At 42.9% G+C, this 27,727-nt stretch overlaps 1 protein-coding gene across 3 annotated transcripts in view; it reads right to left on the bottom strand.

Moving 5' to 3' along the window:
- UBL7 (ubiquitin like 7) overlaps positions 1–27,727 on the bottom strand; it is a 171,799-nt gene that overhangs the window by 70,041 nt on the left and 74,031 nt on the right. For all 3 annotated transcript variants that reach the window (XM_085643883.1, XM_085643884.1, XM_085643885.1), the window contains exons 6-7: positions 26,158–26,215; positions 6,154–6,281 (exon numbers count right to left, since the gene is read on the bottom strand). In XM_085643883.1, the coding sequence (XP_085500009.1) occupies positions 6,154–6,281; positions 26,158–26,215 (186 nt within the window). The remainder of the gene's footprint in view (positions 1–6,153; positions 6,282–26,157; positions 26,216–27,727) is intronic.

The following is a 27,727-nucleotide window of genomic DNA, read 5'->3' as shown; positions in this document are numbered from 1 at the left end:
TGCAGTTGCTCAGTTGTTTGACTCCTGTTTTTTGCTTCGTCCATGACCTCAGCTCTCCTTTCACAGCCCCTGTACATGGATCCTTGTTTTATGTACAAATACCGCCAGGAAGATGCAGAGACGTGTGCGAGGTATGTGTGTGCACAGCACAGAGGGAGTGACGATAGGACTCCAGCAGGGGGGTGAGGTGTTGATAAGATGACCTTGCAACAGAGAATTATCTGTTCGACATGATAGAGTCAGAAAAGGGCAGCGCAGCCCTTTTGAATCTGTGGTTACACAAGATCCCTGTTCCCAAACAAAAAATAATAATAACCTCACAAGGTATCTGCTAAGATTTGCAATGATCACAGGTAGGAAAATGGCTCGCATTTTTTCATCTCGCGTTTTGAAACATTAGCATTTCGAAATGGTTCATTAACTGATATTCATATATCTAATCTTTAACAAAGACCCTGCTCTCCCACTCTAACGCTAGCTTCAAATAGCAGAGTGTCAATGTCCATTTGCATATTCTCTGGATGCTCAGCTGTAAATGACCTGTCCTGCTTTCCTTACAGGGCGAGTATGCATTTAACTTTTTAATGTACTGCGGCCGCGAGTTGTGTGCGTGCTCGCGTGAAAGTGATCCACAGCAGAAGTGAAAGTGATCGCGCTCCAGATGGTGCCTCAGGACTCCCTGAAGAGGGCACGCTACTACAACAGAGAAAGTATGTTCACCCCGAGGAACGAGCCCTAAAAATGAAAAACTGGCTTGTGTCACTAAACATTCCACCACGGATAGTAAAATTAGACAAATTGTCAACACCCAATGGGATCTTTTAAACATCAACAGAGATGAGAATAGGCTCACTAGACCATTAATTGCCTGCAGGAGAAATAACAACTAACGGAACCTGTTGGTGAGAGCCAAAAGAGCAGAAAAGAGTAACTTTTGCCAAAAGCCAATCACAGGTGGTGATCCCATAAAAGGTAATCACAAATGCGGCACAGGCTAGACTTCCACCAATGTGATCGTGTCTGACACCATCAGGAATAACAACAAAAAATAATCATACCTCAGGAAGGCAGAGACACGGTTGCTATCCATAATGTCTCGGTGAGCCTTGTGCTGCCTCGGGCATGTTTACTGCGTGAACACATGGGAATGCAAAGCCATTAATCAAGCAGGATGGCTCTGTCTCCCTTCACGCCCAGGGAGGAGGGAGATGCGAGCAGAGCATCAAAGGGCTGGGTGAGAAGGGAGGGGGGAATGCAAGGGTCAAAGCAGCGAAAGTGAAAGTAATGGAGCAGAGCATCAAAGGGCTGAGTGAGTAGGGAGGGGGGAATGCAATGAGCAGAGGAGCAGCTGTGCACGTGCATGTGATCTCATGCACTCAAGGTTTAGGCCAGCCAAAAGACTGGGTAGCACTTTGAAAATCCCACATATAAAATGTCTCTTCGAGCCTTTGGCTCACGAGACCTAAAAAATGAGAATGAAAACTGTTGTGGACTTTTGGCACCAAGCCCTGCCTGCAGCACTAAGTCGCTACAATAGCAACCCAGCGACTTGTCCTGTAGCTGACCAGCTTCCAAAACTCTGAGACTGCCGGCTTTCACAAATCGCCATGCCTCCCTTGAAGTAGAGGAGCTACTCTCCTGCAGTCTGCAGGCACCGAAACACAAGGTCCAGTTTACAATGTTGCCGCTCCCTGGTCAGCCTGATGCACCACCCCGTCAGGAAGAGGACCCTGTGCTGCTGAAGGTCAGATCTCTCCCCCCACCTCGAGTGAGAGGACACCAGGATCAACCGAAGCCACACAGATACAATATCCAGGGTGTCTGACTCCTTTCAACAAGCAGAGACCGTGGAGTCTATCCAGCACTCCAATACAAAGCAGCTCTCAAGGGACATCAGCACCGCAGAGACCCACTTCGTGAGTGGCCCAGCTGTCCTGATTTTGCACCCTCAAGACCAATTACTGCAAGGTTCCAAGGTGCACAGAGCCCAGCTGACCTTTCCGCTCTGCACCAGAGCCCCCCTCTGGTCAGGTACTGACAAACTGACTGTCCTCCCTACGTCCCCCGCACCTTCTGACCAAAGCCCCCCTGTCGAGAGCTCCCAGACCTGTCCCAAAGTACCCTTCTGCAGCCTGTCTCTAGGTGCCTCCCTCCTGTCTACTAGTGTAGCACACACAGCTAACCAACCCAAATACTTTAAAAATTGACAATGTCTAGCCTGGAGAATACGGAGACTAGAGAAATGGTTCCCTGAGACTGTTGGCTGCCATATACTGATCACAACAGAGCAAGTTTTAGGACTAGTGGTGGAAGCTGAAATACCTGGTCATGCTTATCCACTCTGCCCATGTACTTGTTGTAATCAAGTTTACTGGGGGGCTTGTGGACTTCAGCCAGCTGACCACACACGGTGACTGGAGAAATGCTCTCATCATGGAGAATTTGACTGATTTGAATTATGCAGTGTCTGACGGCTTAGTGGACCAATGCGTCCATTGTAGGTGCCTGTGTTTGACTTCATGGTCACAGGTTCAAATCCCGGTGGTTCCACTAATCCTTTTATCTTTCAGAGACTGATAAAATGAGAACCATGGAGTTGGGTAGCAAACATCTGTCATTCAGCTCCAAGATACCCTTCTGGGTGAGCATGCTCTTTACAAATACACGTTATGTTATGACTGCAAGCAGTTCATTGAACACAATAAAGAGCTCTGGGATTTGTGGAACATCTTAAAAACAAGCTTTTGTGGAAACCCTTTGTTTTGGCATTGAACTGTACAACATGCCATAGTGGCAGTTTTGTACAGCTCACTGAACAGTTATATTCCCATATAGTTGTCCACCTAAAGTTGTTCAGCTAAAGGCAAGCCAAGTTGCCAAAAAAGAGAGTCTGTATTGAAACCCTAGGAAATAATCCAGAAGATGGTATAGCAACCTTACAGTGCCTTGCTCAATCATGCCCCAGACAACCTTCAAGAATTATGGGCCAGATGGGAAGCAAACACTGGAGAAATGGACGACAGATTGGGAAGCGGCACTGATGCACCCAAATGAAGTAGCTATCAAGTAACCTTTAAGGTTAGTACAGTTAAGAATACTACACCAGATCTAGTACAACCGTAGTCAATTGTATAGAATGGGTAGGGCATACAGCCCCGGATGCCTGAGGTGTATTTTCAATGAGGGAACATTACTACATGCCATATGGGGATGCCTCAAAATTGAATGGAATGACGTGATGTAGGAGCTGGAAGCAGTTATGGGCCTGGGGTTACTTGGAAAAGCCCCAATAAATACTTTTGGGAATCCTAAATGACAAGGACATTTCACGTCGACCACTGGCATTATACATGTTGGGGTTCATACTAGCCAAGCGAAAGATAGAGACAGACAAGCACTGAGAGTGGAGGGAGGGAAAATATGAAGTCAGAAAGGATGGTGCTTGAAAGTTGGGGGTGCCACAAGAAGTTTGACATGGTGTTGGGAAAGAGGAGAATCTATCACGGGCTTGATGTTTTACGAGGTGATAAGGGAACAAAGCAACTCTGGACTGATGCTGCACTACCAATCACAGGGAGACAGGTGGGGAGAATCCGACTAAACGTATTGGGGTTGAGTAGCCCTGACGCCAAGGGGGGAAGAGTTTAAGAGGGAGTGTGGGGGGGGGGGGGGGGGGTAGCTATTGTACAAATAAGCAGATTAATATCCCGCTGCACTGCATGCTTGTTATTAAGACTTTAAAATCAAGAAAATGTTTTGTTTTTGTTTTTTAAATATAAGTCGGTTTTGATTGGAAAAATCTTATATGTCCTTGTTGAATTGTGGGCCCTTTCCTGTCATAGGACATACTCACACAGATATGGTAACATTTTTGTATGGAGATTTGGGGGTCAACGCTGGATGGTAGGAAATTTGTGGATCCCTGCAGATTACTGAACTTTCCCTCACAGAAATGTGAGGAAGATGAGTGTTTTTAGCCAAAGTTTGAGGTTTACAGGATATTCTGTGTAAGAAAACCTTATGAGAGCAGCGCAAGTTACATCACCCAGGACTCCCCAGAGTGTCTAGTTTTCAGAAATGTTCATAGTTGGTAAGTGTCCCTGGGTGCAGCCTGAACTAGAGCCCAAATTCTGCAGCCATCAACATTTAAAAAAAACAAGACATGGTTTTTAGGTGTAAAAATTGGATCTGTCCATGTTGCATTTTGGGCCTTTTCCTGTCGTGGGTGCAAGGCCCACTCACACATGTGGGGTAGTATTTTTTTATCAGGAGATGCAGAGACGGGGGAAACTGGGTGGTAGGAAGTTTGTGGATACCTGCATATTCCAGAACTTTCCCCCATAGAAATGCAACATAGATGTGTATTTTTACAAAAACTGAGGTTTGCAAGGGTAAAAAAAACCCTTATTAGAACCAAATAAGTCACAACACCATGGAGACTAAGGCATGACTAGCTCTCAGAAATATCTGGGTATGGTAGGTACCATATGATTTGTTCTGTAGTCTGTATACAATGAAAACCCACTGTAAGGTGAATGAAGCTCTGTGAGAACATACAAACCCTATATAAATCGCCACGACCAGAAGGGTCTCTAGGGGCGCGTAACAGTAGATTGCTTTTGTAAACCGGCAGTAGTGAGAAGAAGTTACAGATGAAAACATGGTCACAAATGGCTGTTTTTTTTCAATTTAATTTCAATATTTTTTCATTTCAACAGTGAGTTTCTTTGGGAAAATCTTGAGGAACCTTTACAATTTTACCCGTAGCCAAATCTATTATTTTGTAGAGAAATGTAGAGCTTTCTGGCATCACCCACAGGTTTTCACCGGTTTCCACCACAAACGGGAAGTAGCATGAAAGCACAAACATTGGGAAAACACAATGTGACAAAGAAGAATATTTTTTCTTAGATCCAGCTCCGCTTGTTCCTAAAAGCTGGGAAGATGATGATTTTAGTACAGAGGACCTTTAATTGATGCCATTTTATTTAGGGAGAGAGGGGCAGACACTCTTGCAGAGCACTTTATTCCCAAAGTTTCACAAAATACCCCAAATCTAGGTATATTGTGGCTATTTTCTCAGGGAATCTACAAACACTGGGTACTTTTACAATCCCCTTGATGTTGGGGAAAAAAGGATTCAAATTTGGTGTGGATATCTTATGTGGAAAAAATGCTATGGAGGGGGTAAGTGCGAAGTACCCAAAAGGGCTCAGCACTGGGGTGGAAAAGCCTTAGCAGTTGAGGGGTTATAGCACTGCTTTAGTAAATATTCATGCAATACACACAGTAAAAAGGAAGGGAACTCAGTAACATCCAATTTACTAACTGATTTGAGATCATGGAGGGAGCACCAGAAATTAAGTCTCACTCGATTAGATTGGTCTTTTCAGTTTCTTTTATTCTTCTTAGTGATACAAATGAGAGGGAATCAGTCAACGAGTTTCGTTCCTTTCAAAGGAACCTCATCAGAGCTAAATATTGAAGGTGAAAAGATCCAAAAGCATCAAGTTCAAAGGATCCAAATGTATATGAAACACTAGACCCCACAATAGGGGTAAGGTGGTAGTAGTAGACTCCCGCCAAAAAATCTGAAAAGTCCTCCTCGTAACAGCGGCAAGTGTGGCCGGAAGTATATACAACTGAAAAGTCCAATCTAATAGAGTGAGACTTCATTTCTGCTGCTCTCTCCATGATCTTAAATCTTAGTCTGGATTCCAGTGAGACCCAAGTGCGGTGTGTTTCAGAGGTGGATTGCATAGGACTCATATTAATTGAATTACTGGGCTTGAGGTGCTGAACCCTTGGTCAGCCGCAGCTTGGAGATTCTTGTGCAAATTTACTAACTCATAACCGCTCAACATTGAAAAGTTATCCCCAGACTAATGGCAGTACTGCAATGCCATGCTAGTGGAAGACTGTACACTTTGGAGCTACCACCACATAAAGCAAACCAGAAGTCTCTGAAGACATGTGATGGGTTAGCACACAAACAAGTCATACCCCCTTCCATCCATAGGGATTTACTAGATTCCTGAGGGGAAAAAAACACTTCAATCATACACACCAAACTCACTGCTGGCAACCTGTGTGTGTGTGTAAGTTATGGCTTTGGTTAATCAATTAGTGCTGCTAAGATGCAGGTAAACATACCAGGCATTTGAACAGTGGAGTGCAAATTACGAGAAGCAGCATCAGTCGGTGGCAAGGAGGTGCTTCCGGCTACAGAATGCAGAACCAGGATAAAGGCACTTACCAGTGCAGGATGAGCAGATGCTAGCCTGGTGACAAGGGAAAACAAAAGGGAATCAAACACAGACCTTTAAGATATGAATATACAGCCCAAACACTAAAGAAACAAGCATTTGCAATGCAATAGGTCTCGCATTTACGCAAGTTTGAGCTATTGGCATTGTAAATAACAATGCCTTTTATTTATGTTTTACAAACAGACACAAAAATAAAAGGCATTGTCATTTATAATGCCAATAGCTCAAACTCGCGTAATTACGAGACCTATTTCATTGCAAATGCTTGTTATTTTATTCGTCCTTCACCAGCAGGATTTACCTTTAATAAGGAGAGGGGTAGAAAGTCTTTCCTCTAATGGCCCCTTCTCCATCAGGCCGTCGGCGGAAGCTTTCCATCGATTGAGCCTACAGCGGCTCCGTCAACGGAAGCTGATAGTCTACCCAAGTCTAAATAAGGTGGAAGGGGCAAGGCTTTGGGGGACAGGGTATTCCGCCACATCTGTGACAGAGTACGCTGTCTGCACAATTGTAAATCAGCACCTTAGTAATAAGTTTGTTTCTCTGCAAAGCGTTATGCCTATTCATCCTTTCATTCTTCCAGTGCTGATATCAAGACTACTGAATTAAATAAAAGAGAGCTTTTTTAACACAATATACACCTGTTGTGATGTGTAGTGTGTCTGTAATATTGCAATGGGTTGCATTACAACAGTTACAGGTGACTCACAGAGCGGTGCAAAGTAAAACTATCAGGGGAGAGGATGTGGTCCGTCGGCTAGACTGCCAACTTTGGTGCTGGAAACAAGGGTTCCAGCCTCGGGGTTGCGTCCACATCCTGCGATTCTGGGCAAAACACTTAATCTCCCTGTGCCAGTGTAAATACGGTGCTCGTGTAAAGCGCTCCGATACCTTTGGGTCGAGTTCGCGCTATATAAATATGCAAAAAAACAAAAGGCCTAGATTGCTTGGTGGGTCGATGATTTTTTCGGAATAGCATTTAAAACGGCTTCCATACAGCGCTACACACATCTTTGCGGACCCTTCTGCCCACTGCTGCCTACTGCCTTTGCCTGCGTTTTCAGAACTGCAATGAAAGCACAGGCAAAGAAAAAAGTGTTGGCAGCCATCTTGGAGTGTTATTTTGTTTTACTTCGAGAGACCAGTTGCATTGTGTGTAGAGCGGAAGAGACAAGGTCATCAGCAATGGCTGTTGGCAAACTGTTGTCTGCTAAAGTGTAATCCATATTCTGACGGAATCAGTCAGATAAAAACTCAGTTTTTAACTATTGTACTTCTACATTTTCTAAAAACTGCTTCAAAATGTTCTACTTTCTACCTCAACATCATGAAATCCGTGATTAATAGAGAAAGGTAGTTAAAACAATGATCGTCCTCTACAACTTTCACAGGGCCCTAACTATCAAGTTCATCCAAAAATTGATTGAACGATTCCATCAAACTCATGTTAAAAACAATAAAAAGCGAAAGATTCGAGGGTGATAGTAAACATGGAATTTGATATTACACGAGTTTGATAACCTCTGAGAAACACTGAGGTTTTCAAGGGTTGTATAGATAGTAGCAAACAAGCAACGCTTTCATTATCACCCATCTGACCTCAATGGCCCGTCTGGAACAGCGTATTCAGGGTCTCCATTAGGTAGACGCAGGGGAACTGACCACCGCTGAATAGTCATGAGCAAACAGATTTCCCGCTTATCCCTCAGTTCTTCTTCAAGGTGGGCATGACCTATTGCAGAGGTGTACCAACCAGGTAGAGTGGGTGAGGAGGAATTTGGTGTTTACAAATAAAAGACCAAACCAACACTGTCATTGTGGAGCCCACGCAAGGCTTTGTTACATTTATATCAGACTTATATTATACCTCTACAACATCCTACACAATACATTTTGCACCAAAAACAGTTTTGTCATTAGTAGGTGATGGTCAGAGACCTCAAAACCATCTACTACATTTGGGTAAAAGTGGCAATGATTAAACAAACCAGCAGAAATGAAATATGAATTAGCATGTAAGGAGTGAAAAAAAAGATATGCCAAGATTAAACATCAGCTATTTTTGCATAGAGTACTCGTTCCACAAGTTCACACTTGCACTGAATGTCCAAAGTAAGAACTCTCTGTAACGCCCCAGGACCCGACCGAAGTTTTGCACAGTTCTGGTTCACCACATTAATTATTAATCCCATAGGGCAAGCTTCATTAGTCAACACTCATTTTTGCATACACTGCAAATCCATTATTAGAAGCAAGGGGTGATAGAGCAACTCGGTTTTAATAGAGGCTTGAAGTCAGGACCCAGTTCTTGTTGAACGAGGAGCATAGTTCGAGATAACTAAGGAATCTGTGGATGTGACAGATTCTCTTTTGACCCTACTACAGTAGTTAGTACTGTCGCAGAAAGAATCGTCAACTGGAAGCAGAGGACGTTTTGAGGATGAACAGGTAATAAGGAGCAAGAGGTTTGTGTAGATGGACGACTGGGGAAGAGCTTGGCAGAGCAGTGAGAAGAGGGGGAAGAAAGTAGGTACCAGAGGAATACGTTTGTGTTTTGTGAGGCAGAAAAGAGGGGTTTTAGCAGACGTCCAGGGAGGCAAGAGGTAAAGTTTTCATACCATTTTCCACACCTTCACCCCTTTCATTGCCAACAAATCATCTCTTCATTGGCAATTGAATTGTGTGTATGCTGTGGTGTACAATGCTTCAGTGGTGTGTTAAACCAAATCAATCACTTGAGTTCAGTCTCATAAGCGCAATGCTAAAACACATTTTCCCCCTCTTTCACCTACTCTAGAAGTGTAGGGATAAGAAAGACATTTTAGGCAGTAGTTTTCTTGTTAAGGTAGACAGTAGGATGCTGTAACATACCACTCTCAGAGCTACATTGATACCCACTCTAAATCAGTTCCCTGGGTTATGGGGTTTGGCGAACTTTAGGGTTTTAGATCGGTGGAACCCCACTTTCAAAGACTGATGCGGGTCCCTGGACTAAAGTACAGAATCTTTACTATCGCCAAACTAACCAAAAACTATTCATACCCCCAAGGGGGAAAACTCTACAATGCCTTCACCACTGCATTTCATGGTGGGGTAAAAAAAAGTGCATATATCCACTTCCACCATTAGCACAACCTTACTGTCGTTAGAGGCTCATCACTTTCATAAACAGAAAGCTGAACCACCCAGGTAATTATTTTTGTTAATGTAGCAAGGTGTTTCCCTTTTCAATCTGTTTATGTAGCGTTTTCTCCTCACATCCCCAATAATTTTTAAGGCTGGCTTGTAATTGCGACAGCAGCAACCATCAATACAGCTCTGAAGATGATCACTGGGCCACACACAATTACATTCCCCAAACTACTCATTACCTTAATCATGGAGGAGTTATCTCCGCCTGCGCGAATGACGAGCCGTGCAGATGGGGATAGATGGATTCTGCGCAGTCATTTTAAAGGCAAGCATTGCACAAAGCAAAATAAATTCAGTGGAGCATATCACCCTACAATAGGAGTGAAGGTATCACCGCCGCCGGCCCGATTCGGCGCGAAAACCGGAAGTCAGGCAGCGTCATGCCTGTCGTGGGGCGGGACTTCCGCCTTCCGCGGGAAGCCCGCGCGCACGGAGTGGCTGTCCGAGATGAGAAGTGGTGACGCGGGGCTCCCATGCCTGAGGGAGAGCCCCGCGGTGGCGGTGGCGGCAGAAGTAATGAGAAGCCCTGGGTCGGAAGTGGCAGCAGAGGCCGCCGATGCAAGTGCGGGGCTCCCATGAGTGAGGGAAGCCCCGCGTGTTCCAGGTCATGTGAGGCGGAGATTAGACCAGGGGAGTCCTGAGACGGAGCCTGTAGCAGCCACAAAAGAGCCCGGTGAGTGGGGCTCAGTTGTAACGTGGGGGCTGGTGTGTGTGTTTGTTGTTCAACGATCTAGTACGCGTTCACTGGCTGGGGGTGGCTGTTTGGTGGCGCAGTTACTGCATGCAGCTGGCTTGCGTGGACGGAAGGGGGACTGGAGATGTGCACACGTGCGAGTTGGTGTACGTGCGCGTACACCAACTCAAATCCGCCAAAAGCCTGCGCGTGCACATCTCCTGTCCCACTTCCGAGGCAAGTCAGCAACAATAGATCTCGCCGAAAGCAGCGCTTCGCGCTGCGTTCGCAGGCGAGACCTAAAAAAGTAACTCCTCTTCTTGAACAATCTTTCTGGCAAATATTCAACCTGCAGATTCCTCCTCTCATGAATCACGTGCCAGACTGGATCCAGAAATCTTTCAACAGCTGTCATTGCTCAAAGCTGGTTTCACCACCTCCTCGGAAGTGACATCAAGGATATATGGTGACAGCCACCGCTTTAAGGTTAGTTCCTGTCTGTTTGTCCACCCCCCCAATGCCCTTAGAGACAGAGAGGAGCACAAAGAACTTAAAGGAATGTAGTGCATAAAAATCAACTTCATTGCCATGTTACCAGTCCAGTAAGCAGTCCTCACATTAGGGCGTCAGACGAGTCTGTAGGAAAATTGCAGATATTCACCAGAACCAGTAATTCATGGATTGATGGAGCATCTGGCTTTTATGCAGAACTTAAACTGTTTTTAAGAGTACAGGGTTTATAGAAGTATAGAGTTGATAGTTTGTTTGGCAAGGCGATATGAATAGGAATATCGTAGACATGGAAGGGAGACGAGAAGGAAAGATAGGGGAGGAGTTACCGGTGGTCAAATTTTTACTTTTGGGATGGAGTGAGAGTTCCTAGGTTTAGAGGTAGAAGTAGCTGTTGTGCTGCTGAGCTTATTCAAGCAGGAAGTTTAGGAGGAAATGATCCAATGTTTGCCAAAGTCTCAGATATTCTGTGGTTCCCTGGGAGATTACTTTGTGAGATATTATCTATCTAATAGGGCACTGTCAGGTTCGGTAAGAGCTAAAGAGGATAGAGAACCCATGGTCCTAAGACTACAGTAGGGAAGTCTAGTTCAATTTTAGTATCGAAGATATTGGCTAGTTGGTTCACATTTTTTTCCCCACCCAATAAGGTTTAACTAATTTACACCTAAAGAACATGTGCTCAGAGTATCCTCAAGAATCATTAAAGTTCCAGCATTTGTTTGCGTCTATCAGCTTTAGCTTGGAAAGTCTGTCCAGAGACCAGTGTAACAAGTGCATTGAGAAAAGTTTAGACCTAAATTATTGAATTATTTTGGCCATTTGGTTTGAATAGGTGGGGGTTATTTTGCTATATGAATGTTGCCTATTTGGTAAATTTTAGGCAGTGTGATCTGATGAGTGGCATTGTTTAAGTTTGGGTATTACGTCAGAGTCCTTGAAAGGGATTAATCTAGAGATCTTAGCTTTTATTCTTAGGAAATTTCAGAAGCCTAGGTCGGATAGCGAGTATTTATGTTGGAGATCCGAAAAAGATAATGGTCTGGAAAGTCATACAAAGAGATTTTTAACTAGATAAATCCCTTTTAATGGCCAACTTGGACAGACAGATGAGACGTTTTCCATATTGTTTTTGTTCCACAATATAGATGAGAATAGATTTGGTGACAAGTGTTGCCATTTACCTGCCTCTACCGATAGTGCTTTGACTGTGCCTAAGGGGATTTGTTTTGAGTGGGAAATACATGGTATTAAGACTGAGGAAATCTGGAAAGGGAACGTAAATGCTATACAATGTGCAGCCACCAGAGTTGATATAATGGGTCACCATGGAGTGAATGTGCTCCCTTGGGCTGCAAAATATGCTGTTTGGAAGGTAAACCAATTACAGTATTTTAAACATTATAGCTTAGTCTGAGATTTTATATGAAATCCTAGATTTTTTTTATTGTTCTATGGAAATTTCAAGGTAATTATATCAATTATAGAGATAAAGGTGCTCAACTGTCGAACAGGTAACATACTGGAATTGAAGTTTATGATCAGCGTGTTCATCATTTCTATGTGCAGATATCTTACTGATCAATCGATCTCAAAGCAGTATCCCATTAGGGTGGGTCTGAGGACATAGCAAGTAGGCAGAAAGCAAATCACAAGAGACACAAATAGAGGATATGTTGGTAAGGACTAAAAATGAAGCACCACCAAAACGAAGCAAAAGCTGAACCCAAGGGCCAAGAGTCAACAACCATCACAAAGAAATGCATAGGGGAAAAAAAAAAAAAAAAAAACTAAGATGCCTAAGCAGTATACAATAATTGGTTGATGCCAGCAATCCAATATACAAGCGAAAGGCGCCAAAAAGGAGGGCGACAATGTCCCAAATATCAACCACCCCTGAATTATGAGAAGGCAATAAAAAAAAAAAGAACCATCCAAACACAATCAAAACTTTCAGCCAGTAGAGCGTAGGATAGCGCCTTGATAAGTTAATAGATGGCAGCAGCTATCTGTCACACAACAACATCCCACGTGTCTAAGAACAAAAGGAATCAAAACATAAGGTAACTAGGAGAAAGGAAAGCAAGTGTATCAAATAGAAATCCTTTCTACGACATTGAAAAGGGTGCAAGATGCCAGAAAGCCAATCATTCAGTAGATGCCGGATGAAAAAAAAAAAGGAGCACATTATGTAGGCAGAGGCTGTCTAAGCTGTAAAGCCCAACCAAAAACTGGCCGCAGAACAAAAACAACTAGTTCCTAAATGGAGCACTAAAACAGGGGCATCCATTAGATTTGCTTTTGCTCACCCCTGAGGCGGAAGCCGGGGGCTCTCTCCTTGCTATCCCTTTTGCCCACGGGCACCTACTCGATTGTTTGCAGAATTTTTTTTTTTTTTTTTTAAACTGTAAAATATTTTAAATAGTTCATTTTTATCTGCTTGCACTACTGACCCCTCGGTGTAAGAATTACGTTGCTCCGAGGCCTCTCGATGCCATTTCCTGACCGGTGCAGCCGATTTAGGTGCTGACGCCGGTAGGCTAGGAGGGACGCCATCTTGGGGGAAGGAATACGGTAGCGGTCCAGTAGTTGGATGCTTCCCGCCCGCCTCCCACTGGATAAAAAGATGACGCCTCCCAGTCCGCGCAGCGGGCTCGCCGGCGGCCCGCCGAGGGCGTGCCAAAGGCAAGCCCGTCTGCGCCCGTCCGCGGCACGGGGCCAGTACCCCTGCCCCTTTTATCTCCAATGATAGAAATAATAAAATACAAATTAGGTACACAAGTGACCTACTTGCCCTCCGCTCCAATGTGGAAGATAGCTGCCGCCATACCAAGTTAATGGACCCTCCAATGCCACAATGTGCGACCTGCCGTTTTTCCACTGGTGGGGGGAGAAAGGAGGAGTCGATGCTGTTAAATATGAAGCTGACATTATTAAATTGTAGATCCCTCAAAAAGCACAAATTAGAGATACATGACTTGGTGCTAGAGGGAAATCTCGATGTCCTCTTCCTAACAGAGACATGGTTAGATGAAGCCTCAACTCCCGAAACTCTGGAAGCTGCCCCCGCTGGATACAGCCTGCTCAGAATTGACAGAGAAAGGCAGAAAGGTGGGGGATTGGCAATGATCTACAAAAGCGACCTACATTGTACCTTAGAGAAGGCTACATTGCCCAATAGTGAAGGTGGTTTTTTTACGATAAAAGCCAACCCAAAAAATATTATTAATGGACTCCTCTTATACCGGCCTCCAGGTAAGACTTCACAGTTCTGCAATCAACTGACAGAGCTGATAACTCAGCATGCACTTCGGTATAAGAAATTTCTCATTAAAGGAGACCTCAATCTCCACTTTGAGGATCCTAATTGTAAGGAGGCACAGGCTGTGGTGGATGCTCTGAAATCCCGGTCGCTCAAACTACAATCTACATCCCAGTCGCATCAACTGGGCCACCTTTTAGACCCCATTTTTGCTAACTGGGAAGGTATTAAAATTGCCACACCACTGCAAATTATATGGTCAGATCATTTTGTTATTCCATTCGAAGTTGAAATTGGCCCCCAGGATTGCAGTATGACCAAACTTAGGCCTCAGAAACGTAGAGACTGGAAGAAGTTCACGCAGGAAAACTTTAGATCCGCTCTACTTAAAGAATCCCCTCTTCCCAGCGACACCCTGATTAAGGCATGGGCTGATTACGAAAAATGGGTGTCTAGGGCTCTGGACACAGTAGCGCCATGGACACTCAAGTCCCCCGCCAGGAAAACTAAAACTGCTCCCTGGTTCTCCAAAGAACTTAAAGAAGCTAAAGCCAAATGTAAAAATACTGAACGTGGATGGAGGAAAAATTATAATCCAGAGGATAAACTGAACTATAAAAGAGAACCAAAAACATATCACAAACTCGTAAGAGCAGCCAAAAGCGCTCATTTTAAAGAACGCATTGAATCTGCTAAAAATCCTACCAAAGAACTCTTCTCGATTTATAAAGAGCTCACGGTCCCAACCAGACTTGAGGCCCAAGATACCTACTCTAATGAACTATGTGATGACATCGCAGATTTTTTCGTAAAAAAAGTGGATTTAATACACGCCACCTTTACAGGTAGCATGCCGACTAAATACTCGGTAGTGAAAAGTGATGCTGCTACCAAGTCCCATCTGACATGCTTTATAGTTCCTGAGAGGCCAGATCTGCTCACCATCGTAAACTGCATCCAGTCCGGCTCTCCCCTTGATGTGATCTCTCCCAATCGCTGTAAGGGAGTCTTTGATTGTATGATTGAGCAGATTGAACACCTGATCACCTTATCTTTTCAGGAGTGCCACGTGCCCGACGTATGGAAAACGGCACAGGTTATACCCCTGAAAAAAACAATATACATATCTCCCAGCTACAAAATCTCCGCCCTATCTCTCTCCTCCCCTTCTGTGGGAAAGTTGTGGAGAAGGTAGTGAACAATCAACTCATGAAATTCGTTGAGGAGAACTCTCTTCTCCATTCCACACAGTCAGGGTTTAGAGCAGGTCACTCTACAGAGTCGGTGGTTCTCTTCTCCACAGAATGTCTGAGACAACTTGTAGATGAGGGGCAGGCGGCAGCGTTGGTTTTATTAGATCTCAGTGCAGCTTTTGACACCGTGCTGCACTCGACGCTGCTGTCTCGCCTCTCAGACTTGGGAGTAGAAGGATCAGCCCTGAAATGGATAGAATCCTTTCTAGAAAACAGGAGTTTTCAGGTACACTGCCCTCCTCACAAATAGTCTCTTCGCAAGCTGAGACATGGGGTTCCACAGGGCTCAAGTCTGAGCCCTACGCTGTTTAATCTTTATATGGAGCCCCTAGCCCATATTGTGGAAGCCTTCGGTGTGAATATTGTCACATATGCTGACGATACCCAACTAATAATTAAACTTACCCACAATCAGGCAGAGGATGCCACTAACTTTTCCAACTGCATGCGGTCTGTGGCAGGGTGGATGAACAACAACTGCCTACGCCTTAATGGCGATAAAACAGAACTGTTGGTGGTTGGAAAGCCTGGTCGCAGGCCTGGTGGCCAACAGAATTAGGTGCGATCCCCCTCCCGGCGGACTCCGTTAGAAATCTAGGATTCTGGCTGGATGCGGAGCTTTCTTTCAAGCAACAGATCAGCAAAATTACGGGAAAATGTTTTGGAATATTAAAAACACTCCATAAAGTCCTCGACCTGCTCCCCATCAGTGCCAGGAAAACACTTATTTATGCCCTAGTCACCCCACATTTGGACTACGGCAACGCCCTACTCCTAGGCCTAAGCAGAAAAGGCATACACCAATTGCAGTGCGTCCAAAATGCTGCTGCCCGCCTGGTACTCAACCTTCCACGCAGGGCATCTGGAAAAACGGCATTACGAAAACTTCACTGGCTCCCTATTGAGGAGCGCATCAAGTTTAAAGCACTCTGTTTTGCCCATCGCATTGCCCAGGGAAAAGGTCCAGGTTACCTGCGAAACCTTCACTATCCATCGCCCCACCCGGAACCTCAGATCTGCTGGAGCGATGTTTCAGCTTCCTCGCGTGCGCAAGACTAGGATGGGACGGGAGGTAGCTCCTTTCACTTTCTAGTGAGTAAGCACTGGAACAATCTCCCTCTCGACTTGCGCATGGAGCCCTCCGAAATGAGATTCAGACTCAAATTAAAAACTTACCTTTTCCCAAGCTAAATAATTGTCTCTTTGTAGCCTAGGATCCAGACCTGTTCCGGACCTCGGCCTCTTCAGGGAGCAGTAGCATTTCTAAGCGCGGGGACACACCGTCTTGAGTGTAACCAGGCGCTCTAAAAGTGGTTTTATTATTATTATTAGCCCACAGAAACGGTTACCATAACCAAAACCTCACAAAACAGCAGAGACTGCAATGTACAAAAATCTTAGGCGTAATGCAAACCCAAGGTAAAGAACCTGGGGAGAGATGAGGCCCCAAGGACAGTGACAGAACAGCATCCACGGGAGTGGAAATCAAGCACAATAGCATCCAATCTGCAACAATCTACTTGGGATTTTTCTTGCCTTGTGTTTTCACTTTACTATTGTTTGAAGTGCTGCAAAAATACTTTACACATTGCCTCCAAGTTAAGCCCGGCTGCTTTGTGCCAAGCTACCATAGGGTTAACTACAGGTTAATTTTAGATTCCTTTTGACTTCAGCCTGACAGGAACAGTGTTTGCTGCTTGAGTAGGGTTTTCACTCCCCTCAATGAGTAACACAATTTTCAACAAGTCACTCAGAGTTGAGCTGCAAGGCTTTCATTGAAGTTCTCTCACCGGAAAAGCCAAATACGAAAGAGTACAAAGGCCCACATTGCAGCACCTACATGAAAAATATTCGCTTCAAAGGCTAAAAAGTATGCACATTCCTGCATTTCAGTAGAGAAAAAAGAAATAGAATGCCTGCTAGGCTAAAGTGCATAAGGTCAAAAAGAGGACACTGCTTCTTTAAGGGCTCAGCAGCTTTACTTTCCCAGCATACACAATAGGGCTGTTTGCCTCACAGCCTCAGTTCTTTTTGAATGACAAAGTAGAATTTCCCCAGGTATTAAAAGAAAAGTATTGGCACTTTGGAAGGATGGTGGATTGTCCACGACTTCAGTGAGAAGTCCTATAATCGGAATAGGAATTACAACTAAAGTTACTTCTGCATCGTAGGATCCTCACTGGTAGTCATCAAGATAGAATAGAGTAGCAATGGCTTTCCTCTTAGTTCACAAATATCATCGGGCAGGAATGTTTCTCAGTTTATATTTTAAAACTCTCACTTTTAATAAATCTACAACTAAAGCTCGATGTGATAGTGCGCTGTCATATACAGACAGACCTTTTCCATTAAAATGGCCACAAACCTCCCAACTCACCTCCAGTTTTACTGATAAAACAAAGCGTACAAATGATTAAGTGTGGAAATCTGGTTTCAGCAAATATTTTTCATTTGCACATCACCAAGTGAATAATTCATAGTGTTTCAATCCTATTAAAATCTTTATTTCCATCTACCTTCAGAATTACAAGAGTGTTTTCCTAACTACTGAAATATATTTCGACATATTGGTATAGTTAATTTTACAAACTATTTAAAGGTGTGCTCGGCACGCTTGTCTGTAAGTTCACTTCACAAAATTATTTAACTTGTAAGTCATAGAAAGAAAAGTTAACACTAATCTCCAAACTAAAAAAAACAGAAATCTGTTATAACACATAAGTTGACAATTGACCTCTGTCAAATGCGACAAGATAAAAACAAGATTGAAAGGCATCTTCATTGCCCATTCACTTTCTGAATGAACAGAACACCATTTTGAGTTCTCACAAGACCAGGCCTTAAAAATAGCTCACCTGATAAATTCTGACTCGCCATAGCAAGTAGATTTCTCGAGGCCTGAAACTGTAAGATGCTCCTGTGTAAGGCTTCCTTACTTGAGAACGTTCATGAATTCCTGAGGTCAATCCAAGTGTCTATATTGCAGGACCTGAGAAGCCGTGCAGCCAAATTCTAAGACTGTATGTTGGGATGATGGATCTTCTCCAGAATCTTTGGTCTGCAGAGCAATTTTGTGAGTGGTGCCATTGATGGATGAACAAGTTGTTGGAACTACAACTGTAGGGGGCCTTTCTATGCCAATAAGAATCATATTCACATTGCAATGCTTCAGCCTCATTAGCACTGTTGGAATTAGAGTAAAAGCATGCAGAAATGTGTTCCACCAATTCATCAAAAGGCCATCACCCCTTCACCGTGGGTCTCATACTTTCAATGCAAAGCTGTAGCATTACGTTGTTTGCCTTGCTCCTACAGGTGGTTTGAAGGACATCCACAGTCTCAGAAAAATGCCTTGGAGAAAAGTTTATTTTCCATTCATGGTTCTCAATAAAAACCCTGCTTAAAAAGGTCTACTTCACAGTTTTGAAGCCCTAGGAAATTTACAGCCTAAATAGTGGACTTGCTAGGAGACAATACCAGATTGATTGGGCCTCTAGAGAGTCCTTTACTCTGTGCCACCCTTCTTGTTCAAATAATAATTGTGGTTGTGTCTGCCTGAATTAACAACCTTTTAGTTGACAATGACAGTTTATATGTGTCCAAAGCAAGATGTACAGCTTTTAGTTAAAGTATATTTATAGGATATCATCGCTGCTTCTTTTAACACAAACCATGTATTGTCAGATTCTTTAAGTGGGCTCCCCATCCTCACGGGGACACATCCATCACTTTCGTCTTAGAATGGAGGCTCTGGTGAAACAGTTAGTTTCAGCAGATCCTTTGTTTTTCACCACCTTCTACTTGATACTCTGGCTTGTGGAGTGATCTTCAGTTGTTCTTCCCAGTTGTTCTGGTATTGAATCCATTTATCTTCCATGCATTGAGGGAAAGGCCCCTTGAGAGAACTAGAATGATGTACTAGGCCATCATTCCCAGCTTGGACAATATCTGATGTGCAATGGGAGGAGTTTGCAACAGGCATGGGTTTGGTCCAGATCTCTAATCCAAATAGAGAACAGGACTCAGGTTACGCACCTGCGTTGCTACGAGAGGTACTTTACCTGATAATAATTTTAGCAGCCTACACAGCAACCCTACACTCTTTCCTACTCCCTGCTGACGAGAGGCAACTACCTCGAAACACGTGTCCAGGGATGGCTAACGCTATTCACACTTGCACTCACGACACGAGCATAGGTGTATCCGCCGACGCGGACTACAGTTCTTTGGGGTAACACGCAGGTAGGTCAGCAGTGTGCGACCATTTGGATTTAATGATTTAGTGGCTCCATGAGCCGGGGAGTCGACGGACTCAGGTTACGCACCTGCGTTGCTACGAGAGGTACTTTACCTGATAATGATTTTAGCAGCCTACACAGCAACCCTACACTCTTTCCTACTCCCTGCTGACGAGAGGCAACTACCTCGAAACACGTGTCCAGGGATGGCTAACGCTATTCACACTTGCACTCACGACACCAGCATAGGTGTATCCGCCGACGCGGACCACAGTTCTTTGGGGTAACACGCAGGTAGGTCAGCAGTGTGGGACCATTTGGATTTAATTATTTAGTGGCTCCATGAGCCGGGGAGTCGACGGACTCAGGTTACGCACCTGCGTTGCTACGAGAGGTACTTTACCTGATAATGATTTTAGCAGCCTACACAGCAACCCTACACTCTTTCCTACTCCCTGCTGACGAGAGGCAACTACCTCGAAACACGTGTCCAGGGATGGCTAACGCTATTCACACTTGCACTCACGACACGAGCATAGGTGTATCCGCCGACGCTGACTACAGGGACCACAGTTCTTTGGGGTAACACGCAGGTAGGTCAGCAGTGTGCGACCATTTGGATTCAAATAGAGAACATACTTCAGAGTCACAACGTGTGCCATTAAGTGCCTCGCGATATCAGGTCCACAGCATCACTAGCCACCACAGGAAAGCAGTTGCAAAATTCCAAGATACAGTCTGCCACATGAAGGAGATCTATTGTTCTCTGCTTACGTGACATGTTATGTTATCCGGACTTTATCTCAAACCTTCTACTGAGCTATCGAGGGAGTAGAGTGTGTGATTTATAGTTGTAGCCAGATATGTTAAGTCATGCATAAAAAAACCTCTAAACCAATCACCCGGAACAGTTCAGGCACAGTTGATATCAATTAACTGAAACATGTTGAAGTGGGTTGGTTCCTTGAGATCGGAGCAACATGTAGAGAAAGACGTCCACCAGCTGTATTCTTATTATTTCGTAGTTTATTCAATATTAAGTAATAGAATAAGTATAGGAGTAGTGAGAGCTAAGGATGGCTGCATCAACTGTCACAGCAGCGTTCCATACCATCGCCCAAGCATTCCAAAAGCAATAATACTTAGAATACATGCACAAGTGAAACTGAAGATTCTGTGAATAACATGTAAAGCAGGGGCACAAGCAAAAGATGACTGCAAGGCATGAAACTGCAAACACCACATATCTCCCCCTTTAACGAGAATAAAAGGAAAGAAATAAGTTGACCTCTTAACGAATCAACAAATCTACTGGGGATCCTTTTGATCCTTGAACTTTTTCTAACAGAAGAATCATTATGAACAATAAGATGACCATGAAGACAAATATAATTTTTTAGTCTTAGCCAAGCGACCAACATTCCACCATTGACCATTATCAAGCTGAACAGCATGACCTCTAATGTTGACAATGCGTGCAGGATCTTTGATTTCCCTTTTTGTAACAATAAGGTGTTCTTAACACACACCCAATCACCAATGTTAAATTTGATTTCTTTTTACATGTGGGAAATTTTAATCTTTCACATCTGAGACGACTGGCTTCGTCACTTCAAATTTTAGCTTAAACAGATTAGTTCTTAACAGTATATCCCTTGTCCAAAAATTTTATTTTCCAAAATGGATTGAGAGTAGAAACAACTCTTCTTCCTATCATTAGTTCAAAGGGAACAGAACCAGACACAGAAAGTGGGGTAGTTCTATACGCCCAAACTGCATCTCTAATGGCAGTTTTGCAGTCTACTTTTGCATTCATCGCACTTTGAATACATTCAACTAAAGCTCTGTTGAATCTTTCAACTTTGCCGTTGGCTTGAGGAAAATAGTGTGGTGCGAAGGTGTTTAACACCCATCTTTGTTAGAAACTCTTGCATACACAATGAGATATACTGAACCCCATTGTCAGTTAGTAATTCTTCAGGAACACCCTCTCTGCTAAATACATCTTGGAGAAAGTGAACAACCGACGGTGTTGGGTTCAGAAACACCCCTGACTCCCACCCATCTGGATAAATGATCAAATAAAACAATGAAATATTTCATACAATTGGGGAGAACACGCAATGGTCCTAGAAAATTCACAGCAACCCTCTGCCATACCTTGCTGGGTGCCACAGTGGGCTTGGGAGCAGGAGAAGAAATAGACAAATGTTTCACCGTATAAACATGGAGTACACCCATTCACCAAAACTTCCACCTCACGATCAACAGAAGGCCACCAAAAATCATTGTGAATTCTTAGTTTTTTGGCAGCAATACCTAGATGACCAGAGTGTGCAGTTTCTCGAATTCGTTGTCTAAAGCAAGAAGGAGGAATCAGTTTTCCCTCTCTAACTAATAAATTGCTCTCAATAGATAATTCTTTGGCAATTTAAAAAAAAGGCTGTAATATAGGATCAATGGACTTTTCTTTGGGCCACCCTTTTACAACTAAACTCATGACCTGTTTTAACACTGAATCATTTTCTAAGGCTGTACACCAATCTTCCATATTTGTACAAATTACAGTGTCAATAGCAGCAATAATGCATTCTTCAATGTCCTCTTCCTCTCTCTCATTGAGTTTGTCATCTTGGATAGGAAGCCTGAATAAGAAGTCAGCTTTGTCATTCTTACCGGCAGCAATATATTGTACAGTGAAATTGAATTCTAAGAGCTTGGTCGCAAGTCTGGCCAACCTGGCAGTAGCTTTCTTAATCTGGTTACTAGAAAGAATATCTACTAATGGCTTGTGATCCCTTCGAAGCCAGAATTTCCTCCTTGAGGCAAATCCAATAGTAACTTCATTGTTGCCCATCATCTGACAGCACAGCACCCATGCCATACGAGCTGGCATCAACAATGATACAAGTATCACAACCCTCCACATATGCCTGAAGAGCGGGAGCCGAAAGTAAACTTTCTTTGAGAAGTTGAAAATGGTCTTGGCAAGTGGATGTCCAAACAAAATCAGAATCTTTTTTTAATAAGCCACTAAAACATTCAGTAAGACTTGCAAAATTATTAATACATTTGGAATAAAACTCACATAGACCAATGAAAGAACGAAGTTCCTCTTTGTCCGTGGGATGTGGTGCACTGATTATACCATCGACATTACTTGGCTTGGGTTTAACACCATCCTTGGATAGAACATGCCCCAAATATTCGATCTCATTACCTGCAAATATACATTTGTCCTCCCTGACAGGGACTTGATTGTTTTGCAAAATTGTGAGGTATTGTTCAATAACTTCGTTATGTTCCTCTTTTGATATGGTATGAATTAAAATGTCGTCCTGAAATACAACAACATTAGGTATTCCTCCAAACATGTTGCTCATCACTTTTTGAAACAGACGCAGCAGACGCCAGTCCAAATGGCATTGTACAAAACTGGAATGTACCATCAGGTGTGACAAACGCTGTTAAATGTCTGGATGATTCATCCAGTTCCACCTGATGGTAAGCTGCCTGTAGATCCAACCTGGAAAACCATTTGGATTGGCCTACTCCTGTGATCAAGTCCTCAATACGAGGTAGAGGAAAATTTTCTACCCATATTGCATTGTTAATTGAGCGCTTAGTCCACACATAAGCGTAACTCGCCATTCTTCTTCTTGGCGAGAACAATAGGAGAAAGCCAAAGAGTGGCATCCACTCTCTCTATGATTCCATCGTCTTGCATATTTTTTAACATCTGAGTTAATTCACTCCTTACACTCTGGGGAACATTGCATAATCTATGCTTTACTGGAGACATACCTTCCTTGACTTTGATAACATGTGTAAAATGTTTAATCAAACCAATCCTGTCACAAAATACATCTTTAAATTTCTCATTCCTGGAGATATGATCAGAGACAGAACTGGTAAGGGAAACAGGGTGTTTGCGGCCTGGTTTAATAATCATGCCGAACTCAGCCTGATGCCACCACCTCAGTACGTTAATTCCTTTATAGGCTACATAGATTTTTCCATGGACAGTTTTTGTTTCAAAAGTAATGTTACCGCAAAAATATCCTGATTAATCAATTTTGCTACCTTCAAACGCAGCGGTAACAACATCGGGAGGTAACAAAACTTTATGTGCCCAGTTTTGTTTGTACTTGTCGACAGAAATAATTGTAATTTTTGCACCCGAGTCAATGAGGAGAAAGATATCAACATGGTCAATGGTTATTGGAATTAAAGGATCAGATAACCTCATCAGAATGAACATTGTTAATGTCTACACAATCCACAGCTAACATTAACTCTTCAATTTTCTTCTCTACTACTACTACTTGTTCACTATCAATCTCATTGTCTTGAACATACCGAACAGGAGTGCGTCTACCTCCTCTACAGACATTGCCAAAATGGCCAATCTTTTTACATTTCCAGCATTCTTGTGCAGCAGCTGGATAATTTTTGAAATTAGAAACATGAGAATTTGAACCGCATCTGAAACATAGAATTTTACCACGGCCATGATATACACCTCTACCACCTCTGGTGCTAGAAAAAGAGTTACATCTAAGTTTACTCAAAGTATTGTCTGGAATGTGTGAAGTTTTAGAAGAAGAATTTACAACACTGGTGGTAGGTGATGGCTGAATCTCTAATTGTTAAGCGTCAAGTTCAGAAGTTTCAATACTATTCGCTAAATCAATGGCCTCATCCAATGAAGGATTTTTACAAGACTGTATTATTTGTTGAATCTTCTTTGAGTAACATCTGGAATCCAATTGGGCCATAATTAGTTGTGAGGTGAAGTGTTCAAAATCGCAATAACCTGCAAGCACTTTCAGAGCAGTTATTTAAGTGTCATGGACTCATTGGGACCTTGAATGCGAGTGAAAAATTTGTGACGATGAACTACAAGATTAACTTTCCCTTCAAAGTAAATGGACAATTTCTTTACAGCTAACTGAAATTCGTCAAGGTCACCCAAATCTTGACCTAAATGAACAGGTAGGTGGTCAAAGATATTCTGCCCCTCCACGCCTAAATATTAGTATAACAAAATCCGTTTTCTTTCAGGTTTGAACTTTGAACCATCAATGGCACCTAGGTAAGCCTCAAAAGATCTAAACCAAAGGCGCCATTTAAGAGGAGGTTCTCCGGGTTCTTGTAGAAAATGTGCAGGAGTGACAGATTGCATAATGCTAGCGATAAGAGGTAAAATGAGTGGAGAAATCGGGTAAGAAAAAGAGAAAGAAAAGAAAAAAATATATAAAATAACTATTACAATGGTGTGAACCAGTGAAACCAATATTGACAAAGAATGAAGTTCAACACGAAACGAGAAGAAGAAAAAAAAAATTAATAAAGCGTGTTGATCGCTGATGAAATGCTTAAAAGAAAGCATGCAGAACTGTGGAGTTCCTGGCGAGGCGCTGTGGTGAAACCAAAACAGGAAATATGTTCTTGCTCTCTATGGCAAAAACAGTCAACGTAGACACAGCAAAAAAGAAGCTTAAGTGATGCAGCAGTAACATCCCAGAGCTAACTGGTTGCAAAAACTGGAGAAAGTCAAGGTGAGGAAGTTTGTAGTGCTGTAATTGTGTAGAGTGACGCGCGTCGAGATACGCACCGGTTGTCAGGTTTTATGAATGAAGACCAGAGCAATGTATATTGCATGCAGGATGGTGAAATGCGCACGAATCTTTGATTGTCCCTGAATTCAGCGCTGGAAAAGGTGAGAGGCACAAATGTAGCATTGGTTACCTTGGCAACAGTAAATGCACTGAAGCAGGTGAAGAGCGAGAGGCATACATGAGTGTTGCGTTGGTTGCCTTGACAACACCAAACGCGCCAGTCTCAACAACGCCAAACGCGCTCGAGCAGAAGAGGTGCCGTTTGTGCCAAAATGTAAAACATATGCCACAATTATGCCCAGATACACAAAGCAATGTCGCAAGTAGCAGCAAACACGATGAAACACTGGGGCAAAGCAGCGCTGGAACACACAGAACAAGAAAAGCTGTGCCGTTTATTTAAATGACAAAGTCTTTAAAGTCATTAAAGGGGTGGAAAAAAATATCCTTAGCCCTCGGAAGACTTAGGAGATCAAAGAGCAAAGCGCACAGTACCTTAGATAATGATGGGGATTTAATAGTAGATCGTTGCAGGTTTGATTGTAGATCGCTGAATAGTAGCGAAAGACAACAAAAAATAATCCCAAGCTTGTCGCCAAAATTTGAAGTGGGTTGGTTCCTTGAGATCGGAGCAACATGTAGAGAAAGACATCCACCAGCTGTATTCTTATTATTTTGTAGTTTATTCAATAATAAGTAACAGGATAAGTACAGGAGTAATGAGGGCTAAGGATGGCTGCATCAACTGTTACAGCAGAGTTCCATACCATCGCCCAAGCATTCCAAAAGCAATAATACATGCACAAGTGAAACTGAAGATTCTGTGAAGAACATGTAAAGCAGGGGCACACGCAAAAGATAACAAAGGCATGAAACCTCAAACACCACACATGCTCTCTGCATTGTTCATAAATTTGTGACATTTACCTTACCGTGAATCCACCTCCCTGGACAAGACCAATGTCATCTGTAGCGCAAAAGAATAAACCAGCTTTCTAATGACCTTTCAGATGACTACAAATAGTGACCTAGCATTCTGCTATGAAGTCCTGCTCATAAATACAACCATATGGTATCTATAACGCCTTCCACTAAGGGCCCATTCTCCTTCCCCCACAACTTCTCTGAACTCCACTTACGTGTCCAACATGTTTGGATCAGCAAAAACAGTGAAAAGGTCTTTGTCCTGTAGAACTCCTGTTAAAGGTAGAAAGAAACAATTAAGCAAGAAAAACAGCCTTGAAAGTGGAGGTGGATGAGCAGGGTGAAAGAGGACTACCTATTTAGTAGTCTGACATAAGAAAAGCAACAACAAGGCACCGAAGCGTGCCACATCGAAAGAGGTACATATAGGCACGACGTGTACAGAACATTTCATTGTAAAACCCTGCTCCGTACACTTTACAGATACGTGAGGCTCACAGAGCTCTTACGTATCCCAGGTCCACGCATGAGTGACTCATGTACACCATGATTTTTGACTTTGCATTGCCCAGACGCTGTAATGATGTTGTAATGACATGAGCAGGACTACTCATTCTAGGTTGTAAATTGAATAGCCTGGACTAGATGACCTACTTAAAATTATGAAGAGGTACCCCCTAATTTGATTTGAGGTCCTAGAGGAAGGGGAAAAGGGGAAGACGAAAACTATACAAAACCTCTAGCTGACCTATATTTCTTTGTTAAATAGCCTATGGCTTATACAACCCCACCAGAAACCAGCTTCATCTTTCTACATGAAAATCACTTAGAAAAAACAATTTTTATTAGAAAGTATTATTTTTCGATATTTTAAAAAAGTGAGAATTCATGTGCAAAAGTACAAATTTCACAAATCACAAAATTACTTAATGTGATTAATTCACCAAAATACAGCAATAATATGTACATGTGAAATCAAAAACTATTCAATTGTTTAAAGATACCAAAACCCTGCATACTCATACTATGAAATACAACCAACACTCTCTATATCATATCAATCATTCAGCCTAGCATGCAAGAAAAAAAAAAAGGAGTTTAAAGTACAATTTTTGTAATACAAATGGGATGCAACAGTGTATGAGATCAAAAAAACATTTCATTTATATGAGTACATCATCAATTTCGACAGTATGTAGAAGTCATTATTTCATTGCATTGTTGTAAAAAACATCAGTCTTTTTCTACGCATGTCTCACTGGGCGCATTCCCAAGGATCAATGGTCGACATAAGTTTCGGCGGAACAAACATTCTTTTCACCACCTTCTTCAGGAAAAATGTATAGATTGTACAGTTGTAATATTAAAAATTGGGAGCAATTGATGAAATATTTATATAAATGAAATGGTTTTTTGATCTCATACACTGTTGGATCCCAGTAGTGTTTGGGAGTAGGGACAGGACTGTGGGTCAGGGGAGGGATGTGCAGGGGGTAGCGAATTAGGGTTAGGGTAGTGGTGTGATGTTTTTGTAGGGTAGTGTCGGGGGTGCTGAAGTGTAATGTTAGAGTGTAGGGTCCTGGAAGGGAGAAGGGGGAAGGTTGTGTAGGGGGTAGTGTATTAGGGGGTAGTGTATTAGGGTTTAGTGTAGTGGTGTTTGCGTAGGGTAGAGTAGTGTGTGAGGGTTTGGGTAGTGTTGAGATTTTATGGTGAATTAGGGTTTAGGGGAGTGGTGTGGTGTTGGGGTAAGGTAGTGGTTTAGGGTAGTGTCGGGGGGTCATGAAG

The sequence above is a fragment of the Triturus cristatus genome, chromosome 3_1 (genome assembly GCF_964204655.1).
Source record: "Triturus cristatus chromosome 3_1, aTriCri1.1, whole genome shotgun sequence".
Classification (NCBI taxonomy): domain Eukaryota; kingdom Metazoa; phylum Chordata; class Amphibia; order Caudata; family Salamandridae; genus Triturus; species Triturus cristatus.
Note: the sequence above shows the minus strand (reverse complement) of the source record. Positions and strands in the feature narration are given on the sequence as shown.